Raw genomic sequence first — 17,842 nt, forward strand, 5'->3', positions numbered from 1 at the left:
CGTAACTTATGGCTTGCACCTTGGTTAAAACTCTTCTGGTAGGCTGCTCTGGATGTCAGTTATTTTATGTATGTATTTGCTTTCCTCTCAGGCCTAGCAACTCCCTATTTTAAATGCATATTAAAATCACCTTGGGGATCCTTGGAAAAGTGGCTGTTTCCAGGACTTGGCAAAGGTAAGTACAAATGCACCCAAAATAACATCTTATTATTCTAGAAAGCATGGAAATGCTAAGAGAGAGAGAGAGAAAAAAAAAAAGATAGGGAAAAGGGGGAGGCATGTCACAAGGACACAGGAGTCAGCTTGAAGGAACTTCCACCAGCCAAATTTGGGATCATTTGAGCACCAAAATAAGTAATGAATTATAAACCACTAAAAAATATAAGAGCTCATGAGTCTATACCAATCGTAAATAAATGGGGGGAAGAGGGTTTCACTTACTGAATGCCAAACAGTAAATATAGAAGGGCTAGAGTTAGAAAATCATCATTTTGAAACCATCATAGTAAAGACTGGTTTAGGCAACAATTATCAATGGGTGCTAAACCTAGGAGACATTTTTGATGAAGACTGGGACATTTACATGGTCGCAAAGTATTTTCCCACAGATTGCTTACTACCTGTAAGGTTAAAGATAGCAGCTATACAGTGGAGACACCGAACAGTACCTTGACTGGGTGAGTGAATCACAATTAACATCAACACTGAGAGGCTGATGGTCATGTGTGCTTCCCAGTGTAAAGCCCTGAGAAGTACACAGTACCACTTACATAGTATTCTGCCTGGGAATATGTACCCTGAATCTCACCATGAAGAAACAGCAGGCAAACCCAAAATGAGAGATGTTCTATTAAAAAAAGCTGTGGATGGGAAGGTTGGGGGTGGAGGGATGTGGTATTCAAAAATGTTAATATCATTAAAAACAAAGAAAAGCTGTGAAAATGTTCCAGGTTAAAAGAGTCTAAAGAGACCTGACAACTAAATGCAATACCTGATCATGGAATGAATTCTGTATTGGAGGAGAAAAAAATGCTCTTATAAAGGACACTATTGGATCAACTGACAAAACTGGAATATGTATGAAAGATTTGATTAAAGCATTGTATCAGTATTAATTTACTGAAGTTGATAACTGTGCTGTGGTTATATAAAATATCCCTATTCTTGGGAAATATTCATTGATGTTTATAGGGGAAAAGGACCGTGATGTCTGCAACTTACTCTCAAATGGTCCAGGAAAAATCTTTTAATTTCCAAATTAAAAATTAAAAACAGTACCTGGAGACCTTCTCTGATTTCATGGTTTAGAGGAAGGCCCAGACATTCTATTTTTGAAAAGCTTCCCAGGATTGAGAGCTGCCTAGAGCAGGGGTTCTCAGAGTGTGGTCCTCAAACCAGTGGCAACGGCATCTCCTGGGAACCTGTTAAACACGCACAGGCCCGCTGCCTCAGCACTTCCAGGGATAGGGCCACAGTCTGTCTTCCCATGCCTTCCATGGAATTCTGATGCCCACTAAAGTTTGAAGCCGCTGACCTAGACTATGAGCTCCTACATTCTCTATTTCTAGCTCCTATAGTCCCACAACACCTAGCAAAATGCTTTGTGCCTAGCTATATCTCAATAAATGCTTGCTGACCTTAGTTCGACAGTGAATGATAAGGCAGAAATGACCACTGAGGTACTTGGAGATGATAAACTACTCTACAGATCCCAGCTAAAGCATCCCTCTGAGTTTCTAAAGTGAATACAAAATTTATTTTGAAAGCAATAAAGGAAGTCAGATTACTCAGGAGGTTAGTAAAAGCACTGTTGTCCCCAAAGGGAGCATATCAGCTTACAGTTTGTTAAGTCATTGTCAATTTAAAATATGCGATAACTTATACAAGCTATTAGACTGGTACTTAAAAATTAATTCAGTGGTTCTGGGAAACAATGCATAGCGATTGAAAAGCCACGCCATGTGTATTGTGCAGGACCTGCTCAGAACACATAGCGCTCACATGGCTGTGATGGGGCCAGGGCCCAGGTCTGACTAGGACGGCCAGATCTCAGAAGAACACTCTTTAGATGGCATTGGGAGAGACAAGACTCCTACAATGAGAATGGGCTGATCAATTTGCCTACTGAATAGAAAATGAAACAAGTAAATCCATTATTATGCAATTGTTTTCTATCTTGAGAGGTTAAACTGTTGAAAATACTCTAGGACAGAGGGTATCATCCCAGCCTCACCACATGCCTTTCCTAATTGGCACCCTGAAAGATTTCACAGGAAAAGGGTGTTACTTTGGTATTGTTGATTTAAAGGTTATCTTCTCACAGCGAGGCAGAGGAGAATTCATCTTCAAAATTCACCTACTTATTGAAAAGCCATGGAGTGTCTTGGCAATTAACAATTCCTATCACCTCTAGCTGTTCCCTATGTGAGAAGGCTCAGAACTCGTCTTACAAATTGCTCTTTTGAAGATCAAAGGGAGGCTGAAATGTGTCTGTGCGTGCTCTCCATGAGACTGTAATTTAATGGAATTTTTAGAGAAGGCTTGCTGGCAGTATTTGGATGACAGCCCCGGGGCAGAGGATTCAGGGGAGCTTGGCCATTCTTCCCTTTGGAGCATCTTCCCTGTCTTTAATTGGCACCTCATTAGAAATTAATGAAAATGACATCCTCTGTTCTTCCTGCTCTAGGCATCGAATGCTACAAAAAGGCCCATCACAATTCATAACACATTCAATTTATATAGCAATGGCTCTTAAGCATTATTTATGAGATGTGAATTTCTTGTCAGCAGTTAATAACCTGTACAGAGTGGAAGGGGAATGGAAAAAAGATTGTGAATATGTGTGTGTGTATATATATATATATATATATATATATATATATATATATATATATATTTCACCCCCCCCTTTCCCCCACAGTGGAGAAGTGTTCTGTTTGAGTTCAAACTACCTTCTTGAGTCTTCACTTTCAGTAGTAAATGACTGTGTTTCCCTCCATCTAAAACCTTTCAGGGCGGTTAAAGGTCTAACACTCCAGATGCGTCCTCAAGGAAATAACTCTCCACTTCATCCTTTCCTGGAGAGATCCAAGCAGACAGGCAGGAGAAACACAAGAGCTATCTGTCACAGACAGTCCCACCGGCATATGTCTCCACTGCTGTCCCTCCTCTTCTGCAATGTGGCAGTTGCCTCAGTCATTTTTCTGGCATGTACGTGTAATGCTCTCAATGGGCCAAACTGAGCTCCTGGCTCTCTGGGAAGGCGACATCTGGAGGTACTGAAGAAAGCTCAAAATGTCCTTCTCCACCAGAAAAATCAAATCTCTCCATATGCAGACCCTCGGAATTGGGCACAAGCCAAGAGACTATGAGTGAGATCATTTAAAAAGGATGCACGTCTGTGGCTAACCCAATGGGCACTTAGAAATCCAGCCACCTGCCCAAGAGGTGAAGAGAACAGCAGAGTAATCCATACTTATCAGAGACAATCAAGCTGGCTTCACTTTAGGAGCAGGAAGATAGTCATCGAACATGTACTTCTAGATTTTTTTCCAGCAGTGCCTAAGACCTTAGGAAATTAGGTGCTTTGCATCGAAACGGAAGGTAAACGGGAGACTTGGTTACACCACCTCTGGATCTCTCAGCGCTAAACTGACTGTGAACTCTTACTGCTCACCTGACAAGGAGAGGAGATATTAGCCACTGCCAGAGGCAAGACAGCACACTTAATGGACCAACTGCCTGATCCACTAAGGCAAATCCTGTGTAATACCCCAGATTCAATGACTTTCAAGAAGGAAACAAGAACACAAGGTACTGGAAAACCCCATGATTCTAATTTAGGAACCACCAAAGGCCTGTGTTTGCAACAGGCGAAATGGTCAGTTAGGCTTCACAACACTGGCAACAGACGAAATCACTGAAATACCCCAACAGTTCCAAGGAAGACCAAAGCAAGTATTTGTACCACAAAAGATTAGATCAGGTCTTCCATATGGGCAAAGGTGGTTAGCCTCAGACCCAAGTTTCCTTGGCTAACCACAGTGCTCCCTCCTTACCTCACCAAGAACTTCAAGTTACCTGGAAGGGTTGATCAACAAGCAGCCTAAGGATAAGATTCTGGGCTCACCTAGGACATGCCACATGCATGAACACAACTGAAGTTTGAAAACTCTGCTAACAGCCTCTGCCCCCGCCTCTTACCCCACACCTCTCTTCTTTGTCCTTTCATACAAGCATCTAGGAGGAAACTAAATGCAAGCTGAAAAATAAAAACTTGTCCGGTGACGCCTGGACTCCCCATGCTGGTCCCCATTTCTGCAGTGAAATACATGCTTCAGTTACATACCACACACCCGAGTGTACAAGAAACAGATCCCTGGTCGTGACAGGAGCAGGAGTTCCAACTTTGTTTCCATGAGAAACTGGTACTCCCACATTTCCATCAGGGCAGATGAGTGAGGAACAAGAGCAGGGACGGCTGTCTCATCAGACGATGAATGATTCGGAGTGACTGTTCACTTCCCAGCTGCCGAGAGAAGCATCTATCCCTGACTGCCGGCACTAGCCCTTGTGGGGTATGAGACTACCCCGGGGTGGAAAGGAGGCTTCTTAAACTAACTCCTAGGAACAAAGAATATATATACAGGATTCTCAGAGGCGAGACCTAGGCCTTGAAGGCCTTAAAGCGTAATACTGTGCTTTAAAATCAGGAAATCAAATCAGAGACAGGACAATTATAAATCAGCCTAAAGGAGGGGAAGGAGGGATTGATCTAAATTTCATTCTACTGTGTGTCCGCATCAAGTTTTTAAAAACACATCACTGGGCAGAGATGTGCAAAGAGCTGATATTACACTGGCTACTAAAGAGGAAAAGGTTACTTTAAAGCTATTTCCAAGGGGTTAACTGACAATGAATTACGGTTCAAAGAAAGTAATTTTCTAATCAAACTTTAATTTAAAAGGGATATGGCGGGAGAAATCTTCCATTTATTATACATAGTAAGAAGCTCATTCAAAATTAATTTAATATCTGAATTTTATGGTACATGGCCCAGAATTTTGCTGGTTTGGTTAATTTCTAAATAAGTCATCACTGAGAAGGAACCCAAGTAATGTGCAGTGGGGAGTTGAGCGCAGTAAGCAATAACAAGGCGGCTCTAAAGGAGTGTTTCCAAGCAGTGAGGGTGTGTGTGTCAGAAATCCTCTACTCTGACTTCTCAGGCTCCAAACCTACAGCTCACAGGGGCACTCAGAGGAAGACAAGGTACTTCAGCCTCCTAGGAATACTTTCAAAGCCATGCCAGGGGGTCAAGGACAGTCTCCACCCTGCCCCTGGGGGAGACGCTTACCGCAGCGGCACGATCCCAATTCCTGCTGCACCAGCTCCAGTTTGGTTTGGCACTGGAAGCACCGACGTCGACTCTTCTGTTTAGATCGGCTGGTTTCCTCGGATCGTTCGGTATTCTCCAGTAGTCGTGGCCGTTTCACTGGCGAATCCTCATTCTCAGACTGTGAATCTGACCAAAACAACACATTCAGGGGTTGGGGTTAGTGCCGGGCCTGGCAAGCACAGCTGATTAATGCACTGCCCGGCGCTCTTCTGCCCCGGCTATGCCCTTTCCAGGAGCTGGACCTGTGTGAGCAAGAGCCAGCTCTGACTGGCCTGGTTTATGCTGCACAAATTATTACAGGCATGAACTTCAGGGTGGACTTCTAATAGGCTAGGCCTGAGCCAGGAGAGGAGGGTGGGGGTGGCAACAAAAATCAGGTGTGTGCTGTTTTAAAAGCAGCTATCTCTACAGCAGCGGTTCTCAACCTGTGGGTCGCGACCCCTTTGGGGGTCGAACGACCCTTTCACAGGGGTCTCCTAAGACCATCAGAAAACAAAAAGATATTTACATTACGATTCATAACAGTAGCAAAATTACAGTTATAGAGTAGCAACGAAAATAATTTTATGGTTGGGGGTCACCACAACATGAGGAACTGTATTAAGGGGTCACGGCATTAGGAAGGTTGAGAACCACTGCTCTACGGGGAGACCATGCAATCTGGAAATGGGATCCTCTCTGTCTGTACCCCTTCTTTAGGACCCAGCTTTTACTGGTTATCTACCTCTTGGATATTTGTATCCTTATGTAAATGTAATTCTTTAGAGAAGGGACTATGTCTATTATTCTTTATATTGCCATGGTCAGCATAATTCCACACCTAACGCCAGTGTTTGGTGGGTGATCCATAATCTTTTCTAGTAAAAACACTCATATTTCTACTTTAAACACATAAGAATCAGATTCCACCTTTATTCAGCGCTAAGGAGTGTCCCTGCTTGTTCCCCAGGGCGCTGCCCCGTGGCCTCCACCGTGCAGTGGCACAGAGGCAGCCAGCACTTGGAACCACACCCCCAGGATTGGTGCCAAACTGGCAGGTAGAGGGTGCAGTGTGTGACAACTTGTGTTCCGTATAACCTTAAAAAAGTAACTAAATGCCATCAAGTTCATGTCATAGTCAGGCTGTAAATAACTCTTGTCTTACAAAAAAGTCAGCCCCTGGGGCTCTGTACGCCACTGCACACTGAGGAGGCACCTCTTGCCAAGGTTCCTAAGTGGTTAGGGCTAACCCACCTCTGGGAGGGCGTCTCCCGGATCCTACCTCCTCTCAGTCCTCCACCACTGCCATGCTGGCCCAAAGCATCACCGTGTCATCTAGCCTGGTCTAACAGCCTCTTAACTGGTCTCCCTGCTCACCTCCCTGCCCCTACAGTATATTCTCCACATCGCAGGCAGCCAAGTGATCCTGTTAAAAATCAAGCTAGAATTCCTTCAGCTCCCTGCTCGAAGCCCTTTAATAGCTCCCCTTCTCCGAATAAAAGTTCAGATACTTAACCATGACCCTCAAAAGGCCCTGCATGATTTGCCGCCTCTCACCCTCTCACCCCATCTCCTGCTGCTCTCTGCCCCTGCTCCATCCACACTGGCCTCATTATCCCTACCTCAGGGCCTCGGCGTCTTCGGTTCCCTTTCTCTGGGATGCTCTTCACCCAGATCTACATGGACTCTAACCCCTTTTAAGTCCTTTAAGTTACGTTTTCTTTTTTTATTTTTCAATGACAGTTGGCATATTTATATTACTTCAGGTGTATGACATAGTGATTGGACACTCATGTAATGTACTGAGTAATGGCCCTTTTCAATGAAGTCTGCTCTCCTGACCACCCGATAGGCGCCAATCCTGTCCCAGCTTCCGAAGCACTTCCCCTCTCTTTATTTGCCTTTCCTTCCTCCATAGCAATTATCTTTTAAAACTACCCCCAGGAGAATGTAAACTCCTGGAGGGTAGGAAGTTTCACCTGCTTTGTCCACTAATGATGTGCCTACAGCTCAGTATGCATCTCCTGAATGACTGGGTCTTCTCCTAGCAGTCCTGATTTTCTATTTAAAGTGGCCCTAGTGAGAAGCAGCAGACTGTGGGATGCACTTCAGCGAGGTTGTCCGCGTCCCTCTGCCCAGCCTCGTCCTGTGTGAAGAGGATACTGTGCTTCATCAGAGCACGCTACTGGTCCCGATGGTGACAGCGCTGACAGTTCGCTCACAGCCCCCAGCGCAGCGCTCTGTGCACTGACTCACAGAAGGCACGCACTCTTCTTCTTAGCGACTGTAAACTTTATTTTTCAACTCATTTAGTTCTCCCCGTCCTACATGACATTTCCCCCCAATACAAACCAACTAAACAAGGCCTTTGATGAAAACAATTGAAAGCCAGTTCAGCCTATTTCCCAGCTCTGCGGAGGGAAGCTGTCCAAACCCCATGGTGCGGTGACGGAGGCAGCCACAGACACGCCAGGCCCTCTCCCCCTTCCCCTAGGAGAACAACAAGCAACAATCTAAATGTAAATCATTACAAAGCACCAGCCAAAAATCATTCACCTTGCAGGAGCCACACTGCTCTCTAGGGGTCCTTTTCCACAAACCAGCAATGGAGCTATTTGTATTAATAACCCTATTTAGACATACTTCTTTTTTCTTTTTTTTTGGGTAACAAGGAGAGAAAATTCTAGAGTAGAAGCCGTTAAGAAAATGGTGTTTGTTCTGAGGCAAGATCCTAAATCTGGGGCATCCTTATGAGAAATTATCCCCCAAACCCGGGGAGAGGGTGGAGGAGGAGAGAGCAAGGTCCACACAAGAAGGGGAGGCAGCTGACTGCTTTGAATTGATTACACTGTTAACATCTGGAGGGCCTTGACATGCTGCCAGCACAGCCCTAAGGTAAAGCGGAGCACTCACACGGAAGCCTCTCATTCACAACACTATGATAGGGCTGAGCGTGTGTCTGGAAATGCAGGTCTCACAAAGCTGTTTTCCCCATGAATCTGTCAAATGTGCTGTCTACCTGCAGAGCACCCATCTCCATTTCTAAAGCAAACCTTTGCTACAAGGAGAAGACAATTTTTCTTCCAGCTATGCTCTCCATAGCTATTTTTAAATAAGCGAGGAGTGATGTGTGAAGAAAATATTTTTAAGTGTATAATTCCTAAGACTGGGAGACAATTCATATTTATATAATCATAATCATTACTGGTCATCACAAAGCAACCCACTTGATGGGGCACCCCCAAATGAGGAGGCCTGTCCAGGCCTGGTCTCTTTTCTTAATTCCCAACCTCGTTTGACTAATGAGCATTCAATAACAAAACTAAGGAATAAGTGTGCTTGATCTCCTGCTGAAATCTTCCTTGATCCATTCCACATTATACATTAAGGCTTCTGAGTTCTTTGTTCTGGGAGGCAGGAAGCACTGGACATTCCTGAAACCGTGGATCGTAAGGGAGGTTTCCGATGCTGCCAGCAGCTCTGGCTGCACTCACTGCCCATCCTAAGAGAACACCACTCAGTCTACTCAGTCCTCTGACAGTCAACGTGTTGGCATCTGTACAAGTCTAAACCCAAAGGCATCAGTGTATAGAGAAAGTCTGAGCCACGGGAAGCAGTCCTCAATGACTCTAAACCAAGACAGCCAAACTGTTTACTAGAACAGGTTGTTTCTTTAGAATCAAGGAACTGTCCCCAGACATTAAGAGATCCGTAAGTTTTATGCTCTGGAATATACCCACTTAACCTTCACTCAGTCCATGGTCAATTAAATGGAGAGGAATCCTGTGCCCTCTAATGCTCCCTACCACAAGGAGGGAGGGGAAACAGCTCCCTGAGCTGTTTACCGCCCTCCACTCGCTGCCATCAGGGAGGTGGTTGTTATATATAACTTCTCAGTGAAGCAAACCATTCCCTGGCATTTTCTCACAAGTCAACTTAGTGTTTTAATTAGAGGCTAATGAAATAAACAGCAGTCTACAGGATCATCATCAGGTCTGCATAAGAAATTTACATCTCCTTTGCTAATTACTTAATGAAACTTTGTGCCATGGGGTGAGCTGCCTAAATAAGAGAAACAGATGCCCAGGACCTGGATTCTAATTATATAATAATGAACTAAATAATTCAACTATTCAATGAGGATTTTAATGTCAATTAAAAAGAAGACTACCAGAAAGAAGAGATCCAAATATGATCCAACTGAAGGAACCCTCATCTATTGTCCATATTTGAATAAATTAAACTTTGATTCTTTACTTTTTGCTCACAAACATAATTTCTGTTACTCTGAGCACTTTTCACTTCCTCAATGGAACGGTCTCCTTCATAATCTGAACTTGGGCAGTAAGGGTTAAATATGGAGAGAAAGGTGAACAGAAATAACTCTCACATGCAGCTTTAGCTGTCAGAAGAACCGGTCCTTGCAAGGAGCATGCTCATTCGCAGCAGGAGGAGCTGTAGTGGCAAAAGCTAGAAACTATTCCCACCCCAGGAGTTAACAGTGACTTCTAATTAAGGTCCTTCATGAAGGGCCAACAAAGCACTTTTTTTTTTTCAGTATATGCTGTTTTTTGAGAACATAATCTGATCTGCATATACCCACACAAGAGCTACCATACTTCCATGCCAGGTCCACAGTTTTGGGTGCTCACCAGACACCCTCTTCCCCTGCCTATGTTTAATTGATTGAGAAAAAGACCACATCAGATCTTCTAGTCAAAGGAAAGTCTGATCAAGAATTATAAGGTGATTAAACAAGAAAGGAAAATCTTAAGAAAAAGTATTTTACCTATCAGCTTCCTAAGGTTTGCAAGTAATGACTACTTAATTTGTGACACAGAAAAAAAGTACAGTGATTTTAAAACATCATCCTCTGAAGAGAGAAATTCTTCTAATTATACTTTCCTGGCCAATCGCAGAAAGTAGTGGTAAGACTTTCAATTTAGAAACGCAGTTTAACTGGAAAGCTTGACTGGAGACAACAAACAGAGCTACTTATTTTAAAATTCTGTTTTGTCTCTGACAGAAATTCACATTTGTTCCTTACTGTCACTGTTCTTGTCTTTATTACTCATGTTCTCCCCCAGAAATTTCCAAATAAATTGTGTCAGGCCTGTCAGAGTTGAACCTCAATCTCTCTTAATCTCCCATCCCTGTACAGCTGAGAGCCTGTACACGCCCGGGGCTGCTAACCATGGCCATGGCCTTCTGACATCTCCAGCAGGCTCTCAGCCCGCTGTACAAGCCAATCCTCACAATTCAGATCAGGAGAATGGGGGAAATAAAGTGGCAACAACGAGGAGGAAGCCTTCCTCTATTCACGTCACCCACACCTTCTCTCGCTTCTAAGAAGGAAAGACGCATCTGTTTAATCTCATGCTCTGTGACAGCTTTTGAGGCACTCCATCAGGTTCCTATACCTATCACAGCCTCTCGACAGCCTGACACGATGGTCCCCACGGCCTATGCAGGCATCAGTAGGAGCAGTAATTAATGAGCCCTCACACATCACCGCTGTCTCTCCTTTGACCATTTAAGAGGCGCTTAAGCTGCTAAAGCCCCTGTCCATGAACAGCACCACACTCTCACTGAAAAAACTGATAAAAGACTTCCTAAAAATCTGTTTTATAGGTACTTTCTGTGTTTCTCCTCATGCTTTGCTTTCAGAGTTTATGCAGGGATTAGATTCGTCCTCTCCTGGCATTTTACTGTGTGTCATGAAAGACTTCAGGAGAGAAAACTCTCGTTATCCATTAAAAACTTTACCTCCCACTTGATCCAACTGGGATCTCCCCCTCCTTTGCCTTCCTAATGGCCCTTAGGACAATTCTGGAATAACACACCTGTTAAAACGCTATTACATGGACAGAGGAAAAAGTTCAAGTCTTTGGAAGAGGCTGATTATTAAAATTTTGTGGAGAATGCCTTTGTTTTCATTCGATATACGATATAGAAATGAATCTAACTTGAAATACACCTAGGATGCCAGGTCTTAGATCATAACTATTTAAAGGTCCGTTTTTCCCAAACGGCAAGTCAGTGCTATTCTTAAGCATCAGTCCCTCTCTTCTCCTCCCATCTCCCTTCCCCTCCCCTCCCCTCCTCAGGTTAGTTTCTCTGGCTCTCTCCTTTGCTATTAGAGATATCTGAGGATGGTATCCTTCTCTAGCACAACCTCAGGACTGAAAGCAGACCCGTGACCCTTCTTCTTCCCTGCTGGGAACCCAAGCGTGGGAGACCTGGGTGTATCTATCTCTACCTCTATCTGTCTATGTTTCAGTAGAGTCGACTCCCTTGGAAGTGCACCTTAAATTTTCCCGTCTCTGTCCTCCTCAGTGTGCTCAAAAGACATAAGTCATCAAGAATCTTCTTGGGGATAAGTGCATCATCTAATCATTTGATTTGGGTCCTCATGACAGCAATGCAGAAGCTGCTTCAGTAGACTTTTCGGGCTGGAGGACAGCTCAGAGAACAGCAGAACACAGAAGTCCCGAGTCATGACCGCACCCTTTTGGAGATGAGTGCCCACATGTCCCAAAGGCATGTTTTAAAGACTGGGGTCAGACCTGTCACTTCCTCATAATCCATCTCCCCCCGCGGATTCCTGCTGGACAGGTAGTCGAAAGCTGACTGTAGTGGCACACCTTGACACCAGAAAAAAGTGATTATGAATTCATCAAAAGATCGAGCAGGAAAAGCTAACGTGCTATGGGGAGACCAGCTCTCCATTAACTAAAACAATCTTTAAAATCATGGCCCAAGAATCCAACAGTGCTAAAAGGAAGGATTTTCCCCTCAGCTTTGCTTTTCTTTTATTGATTGGGGAATCGGGGAAGGGGAACAGACAAATTGCTGTCCTTTAGTTCTTCAGTCTAGTTGTGGAGGACGTCGCTTCACTGGCCCATGTTGGTATTATCATTGCGCTCTTCCCGGGTGAGGCAGATCGGTCACCGGCCATTGGACGGCCACTCACAGCAGCTCACAAAAGCTCACACCAGCTGCCAGACAGCCCCACTGCAGCCTACACTGTCACCAGTGACTCACAGCAGCCCAGCTCCAGGTCGAGCTATTGTTCACCATCTTAGCTGTAGAGGGCGCAGCATCACTGGCCCTCATGTGGGATCCAAACCAGGGGTCCTGCTGCTCAGAGCTGACGTCCCAAGCCAACTCTTAACCAACGCACCACTCAGCCAGCCCCTCCCTCAGCTTTTCTTGCTTTCTAATCTGTCTACTGTCTATTTCTTTTCCTTGCCTATTGTGCTGGGTAGGCTTTCCAGTACAAAACTGAATAAGAGTGCTAAGAAAGGGCATCACTGCCTTGTTCCCAACCTCAGGAGGAAAGCATTTAGCTTTCAGCCAACTGCTTATTTTGAAATTTTTCAAACATAAAGAAAAGTTCAAAGAATAGTACAATGAACACCTGTGTACATTCCATTCACGTTCAACAATTGTTAACAGTCTGTCACACTGCTTTATCTCTCCCCTCCATATTTACACTCCCCCACCCCCACCCCAAACCATCTGAAAGTTAAGTTGCAAACATCAAAATACTTCATACAAATACATATAATAATAAGGGCATTTCCTTACATAAAAAATGTTACACCTTAGAAAATTAAGGATAATGCTCCAATGTCATTCAGTCCATATCCAAATTATCTCCATTGTTTTCAAAGGCATGTCCTAATCAAGTTTCATGTGTCACACCTGGATATTACGTCTAAGTCTTCCTTTAATATGAACAGGACACGCCGCTCCAACTCTCCCTCCCTCCCTCCCTATGACATGGACTTCTTGAACAGTCCTGGTTAGTCTTCCTGTGGAATGTACCACATCCTGGAGTCTTTCTACCTTATCTATTTAACAGCATCATTTCACTTGTAAAGAAGGAGACTTATAATTGTACATCTCGTCTGTTCCATATTGAAGATCAGAAATTAAAACTTCCAGCAAGCACCTGACCAAGCCACACGGCTGGAGGGTCGGCACACGTAAGGGCAGGTGACGACGGGCAAGCACCGTGCAATCCGCCTGGTCCCTAATGCACCTTGGCTCTTCCTCTGCCTCCACTGCCTCCCTACCACATACTGGGCATCAGAACATAGTTCGTCTGTGCCTTGGCAAGGAATGGGTGCTTAGGCAAGCAGTAGATGAGCTAGCTACTGGTGTTTTAAGCTCATGATTTCTTACAGTCTGATGGCATTGCCTGTGACTGAAGTTGGTCCCTGAAGGCCACAAGTCATTCCCCCAATTATCTCCTTTCCAATAGCTTCTTGGCCTTTTTCTGATTGTCCTTCCCCTCCTGACTGACTCTACACTGTTGCTAATTGTTTCTATAAGACACCTCTTCATTGCTGAATTACTCAGCTCTCCAAAGTTCTTCCTTATTTTAAACCTAAGGAAAAATTTCACCAGAATAAAAACATAAAGCAGAAGCCAGGAAGGTTCATTTGCAAAAATAATCACAATCTCATTAAGTACAATAGTCTCAGTTTATATGATCTAATTCATTTAGGCCTCCAGGTTAATGACTACTCTATCAGGGCCTTGACAACAGTCACTATTTTATGATTTCCCAAGTGCCTACTGGGTGCCCAGCAGTGATCTCTCCCCTCATGGAGGCCACAATCCAGAAAAAAAGACATACATACAAATAAACCTACAGCATAGTAAGTGGCATATTAATATATGAAAAGGATGCAATGAACAAAATGTGGATGTGATAAATTCTGTTGGAGGGCTGATTAAGAAGCAGAAGAGGAAAAGATCAGAAAAGGTACCTCCTCGACTTAAGAACTATATTGTACATACTCGTATGTAGACGGGTGATTTTCAGCTTACATTTGTCATCCCCACATTTTTTTCTGAGGTCTGCTTTTCAGAATACCATTTGTATATAAGCTGTTGCTCATCTACTGTCTAATGTCTTCTCTTCAGCGAAAATCAAATCAACTAACAGACCATTTCACAGTCCGAGAGGCAAAGGCCCTTGGAGAGCACCACTTTGAAAGGGTCTTAGGGAAATAAAGCTGCTGTTTATCTTTCCTCTTCCTTTTACCCCAACTGGTTCAATTTTTCTGGGGATTCATGATCATCTCACTAAAATGTCAATGGCTAGCTCACAGTTTACCTTTCATGTTTACTAACCTTAATATTATTGGTCTGTCTGCTCAGACACATACATATGTGGCTTTACATGCCCATATTTCTCTCTCAGGAGTCTTCCAAGTCCATTTTCTTTTTATTATTAAGCAATTCATTTTGACATAATTGTAGGCTCACATGTAGCTATGAGAATCGGCACAGAGAAAGCCCATGTACCCTTCCCCCAGTTTTCCCCAATGGGTACATTTTGCAAAGCTCTAGTACAGTATCACGACTAAGGTGTGGGTATGATACAGTCAAGCTACAGAACGTTTCCCTCAGCACAGGGATCCCTCATGGCGCCCTGACAGCCATCCTACCTTCCCTCTCTCTCCCTTGCTCCCCGGCAACCCCTGGCAAACACTAATGTGTCCTCCATTTCTATAACTTTGTCATTTTAAGAATGTCATATATATGGACATATACATGGAATCATACTATGTAACTTTTTGTCCAAACTCATTTTTAAGGCCACCCATCATAGTAGGTGGATATGACAAGAGATTCCTTAAGTTAAGGTTCAGTAATAATTGTAATAATAAGCACTAACACAAATCACTTATTCTGTACCTTACTTTCTACATGCTTTTACTATGTTAACGCATTTGGCTATTATAACAAGGCTATGACGTAGGTACTCTTAGTACCTGCATTTTAAGATGAGGAAACTGAGGCATGGGTTCAGTAAACTGCTGAAGATCAACACAGCTGGTAAGTAGAAGAATTAGAATTTGAACTCAGGCAGCCTGGACTAGAGTTCTTGCTCCTAACCACTAACCATCCTGTCTTCAACTATTGTCACACTACCACGATTCTACGTCTGCTCTTCCATGAGTGCCTTACCATGAAGAAGATAAGTTTCTGCCACTTCCTATGTATTGGGTTGTCGGAAAAGTCATGATGCATTTTTGCAAAGAAAAACATAGAAAAAATATGTCATGACTTTTCCGACAACCCAATATATAAAGACCCAGCTGCTTCTGGGAGGAAGGTGGTGGGGCAGATCCTGGGCCACGTACGGGAACTCTGTTACACTGAAAATTTTCTTACCCAAATAATTGGAGGCAATTTCTCTAAGATACATCTCTGATGAATAACCATACTTGTCCTCTGCTCTTAGAATGTGACTTATAAGCCTTACGCCTCATACCATTTTCTTCCCACTCCTGCTAACTCTCTGGATTCCTATGGATTATAGTCATAGTATTTAATTTATATAAAATCAGCTTTATTTTTTCCTTTCATGTTATTTTTTTAAAAATTTGTCCAGAAAAGTTTCTTTACTGATTATTTGTAAGATGGCCTAAAAAACTCTTTTTGTCCCAATAGCAAAAGAAAAGCCAGTTGTTTTTATTTCTCTTAATGGTCAGAAAAGGTAAAACATGCCTTCTCACCTATATATGGGCCCCACAGGCAGAGGTCAATGCTTTTTCTTCTTAATCATCCTGATAGCTTCCTACAGCTCATATGCCAGGTCTCTTTAAAAATGCACAGATGAGGGCCGGCCGAGTGGCACGATGGTTAAGAACTGACTTGGGATGCCAGAGGGCCCCGGTTCGAATCCCACATGTGAGGGCCAGTGACACTGCCCTCCACAGCTAAGATGCTGAACAACAGCTCAACCTGGAGCTGGGCTGCCATGAGTCGCCAGTGACGGTGTAGGCTGTAGCCCCTGTGGCAGTGGGTTGCCACGGGCTACCGTGTGTAGCCAGCAGCCAGCGTGAGCGGCCAGCAGCCAGCGTGAGCAGCCGTCCAGAAGCCGGCGACTGATCTGCCTTGCCCAGGAAGAGCGCAATGATGGTGCCAGCTTGGGCCAGTGAAGCAACGTCCTCCACAACTAGATTGAAGAACAAAAGAACAGCAACTTGTCTGTTCCCCTTCCCCCATTCCCCAGCACTGTTCCCATCCCCCCAATTCCCCAATAAAAATCTTAAAAAAAAAAAAAGCACAGATGAGGGCGGGTGGCCCATAAACCACTCCTCTGTTCATCTGTAAATCTGCAGTTACCATCCCTGCTGGTTACGTGTCACTCCTGCTGCACCATTTACTCAAATGGTATCACCGTTTAAGGGCATCACCAAGAGCTAAGTTCTGCAGAGGGGCATGGCCAGCAGCACCTGACGGCCCTGAGATACAGTGGTCATCCCTTGTAGCTGGCAATGGCCTGGCACCACTTCCTTGTCTTAGCTTGTCCATTAGCAAGGCCTGTCCTGTCCGCCCCACTAAACCACATTACTTTTCCCCCATAGATTTTTCAGTTGCTCATTGTACCTGACAAATTATCCTCAATAGATAATCTTTCCTTTTTATAACCTGCTTGGGTATTTTAGAGTTCACCAACATTACAATGCATTGATTTTTAAAAATATTACATTTACAGCACCAGTGGAGTACAGAATAAAGTAGCAAGGTGAGACAAACAGAGGGGAAAGCAATATTAAGAAACCTAAGAGAAAGACATACTTCTCAAAGGCCACATGCCCAAGTCCCTCATTTCTGTTACCTGACCACAATCACAGTCTATGACCATGAGGGTTCTAAGACAGAGTGCTAAGACTGGTCTTGAACTTCTGTTCTATTATCTTTTCCAATATTTCGAGATCAGCAACGATTTATTTTCATTTATCCAGGGAAAGGTATAGAGAATCCATGAAGTATCTATAGATCCCGATTTATTTTCATATAACTGTGTATATAAGACAGGCAATACTGTTTTCATCTAGTTTCTCAGAACATTCATTTTGAAGTTAAGCTGCCTAAAAATATGGAATACGTCGTCTACTTACTCTGTGGTTACATGAAGCCTAGAGGTTCTCTAATTATGCCTTATAAAAGCATACAGCTGTTGTGAGCAGCTGGGCACTATACACAGCTGTGACTATACCCACTTCTTCCTACTGCTGACTTGTATTTGAAGAAGCCTTGGAGGGAAGGGACAGGCCAGAAGTCTTCAAATAACATTGTACTCCCATACTGTGATCTCCAAAGCTTGGATGATTTGCCCAGGGGTTAACGTGATCTGGCCTTGGATCTTTGGCCAAAAAGACTGAAACTAGGTGTCCTGCAAACACTGAGTATGGGGGTAGGGTGGGGAAAGAAGACACCAATTCAATCTTTCTGACTTTTTGTTATAAACATACGTATAGACAAAAAGTCAAACATCCCCATGCAAATCATCTCACCCCTCTGAAACTTAACTACCCTCTCTGTGGGTGTTTTTAATTTCCCAATTGTTTTGCCTGTCTGACTTATAATGCAGGCCTCCAGGGGGCAGAACTGGTTGTATTTGGTGCTCCACTGGTGCTCAACAACAACAACTGATAA

At 43.8% G+C, this 17,842-nt stretch overlaps 1 protein-coding gene across 2 annotated transcripts in view; it reads right to left on the reverse strand.

The window, feature by feature from the left end:
* ZFAND3 (zinc finger AN1-type containing 3) overlaps positions 1-17,842 on the reverse strand; it is a 319,948-nt gene that overhangs the window by 25,545 nt on the left and 276,561 nt on the right. For both annotated transcript variants that reach the window (XM_019666562.1, XM_019666561.1), the window contains one exon: positions 5,354-5,521. In XM_019666562.1, coding sequence (XP_019522107.1) covers positions 5,354-5,521 — 168 coding nt within the window. The remainder of the gene's footprint in view (positions 1-5,353; positions 5,522-17,842) is intronic.

This window comes from Hipposideros armiger, unplaced genomic scaffold, assembly GCF_001890085.2.
Source record: "Hipposideros armiger isolate ML-2016 unplaced genomic scaffold, ASM189008v1 scaffold_475, whole genome shotgun sequence".
Classification (NCBI taxonomy): domain Eukaryota; kingdom Metazoa; phylum Chordata; class Mammalia; order Chiroptera; family Hipposideridae; genus Hipposideros; species Hipposideros armiger.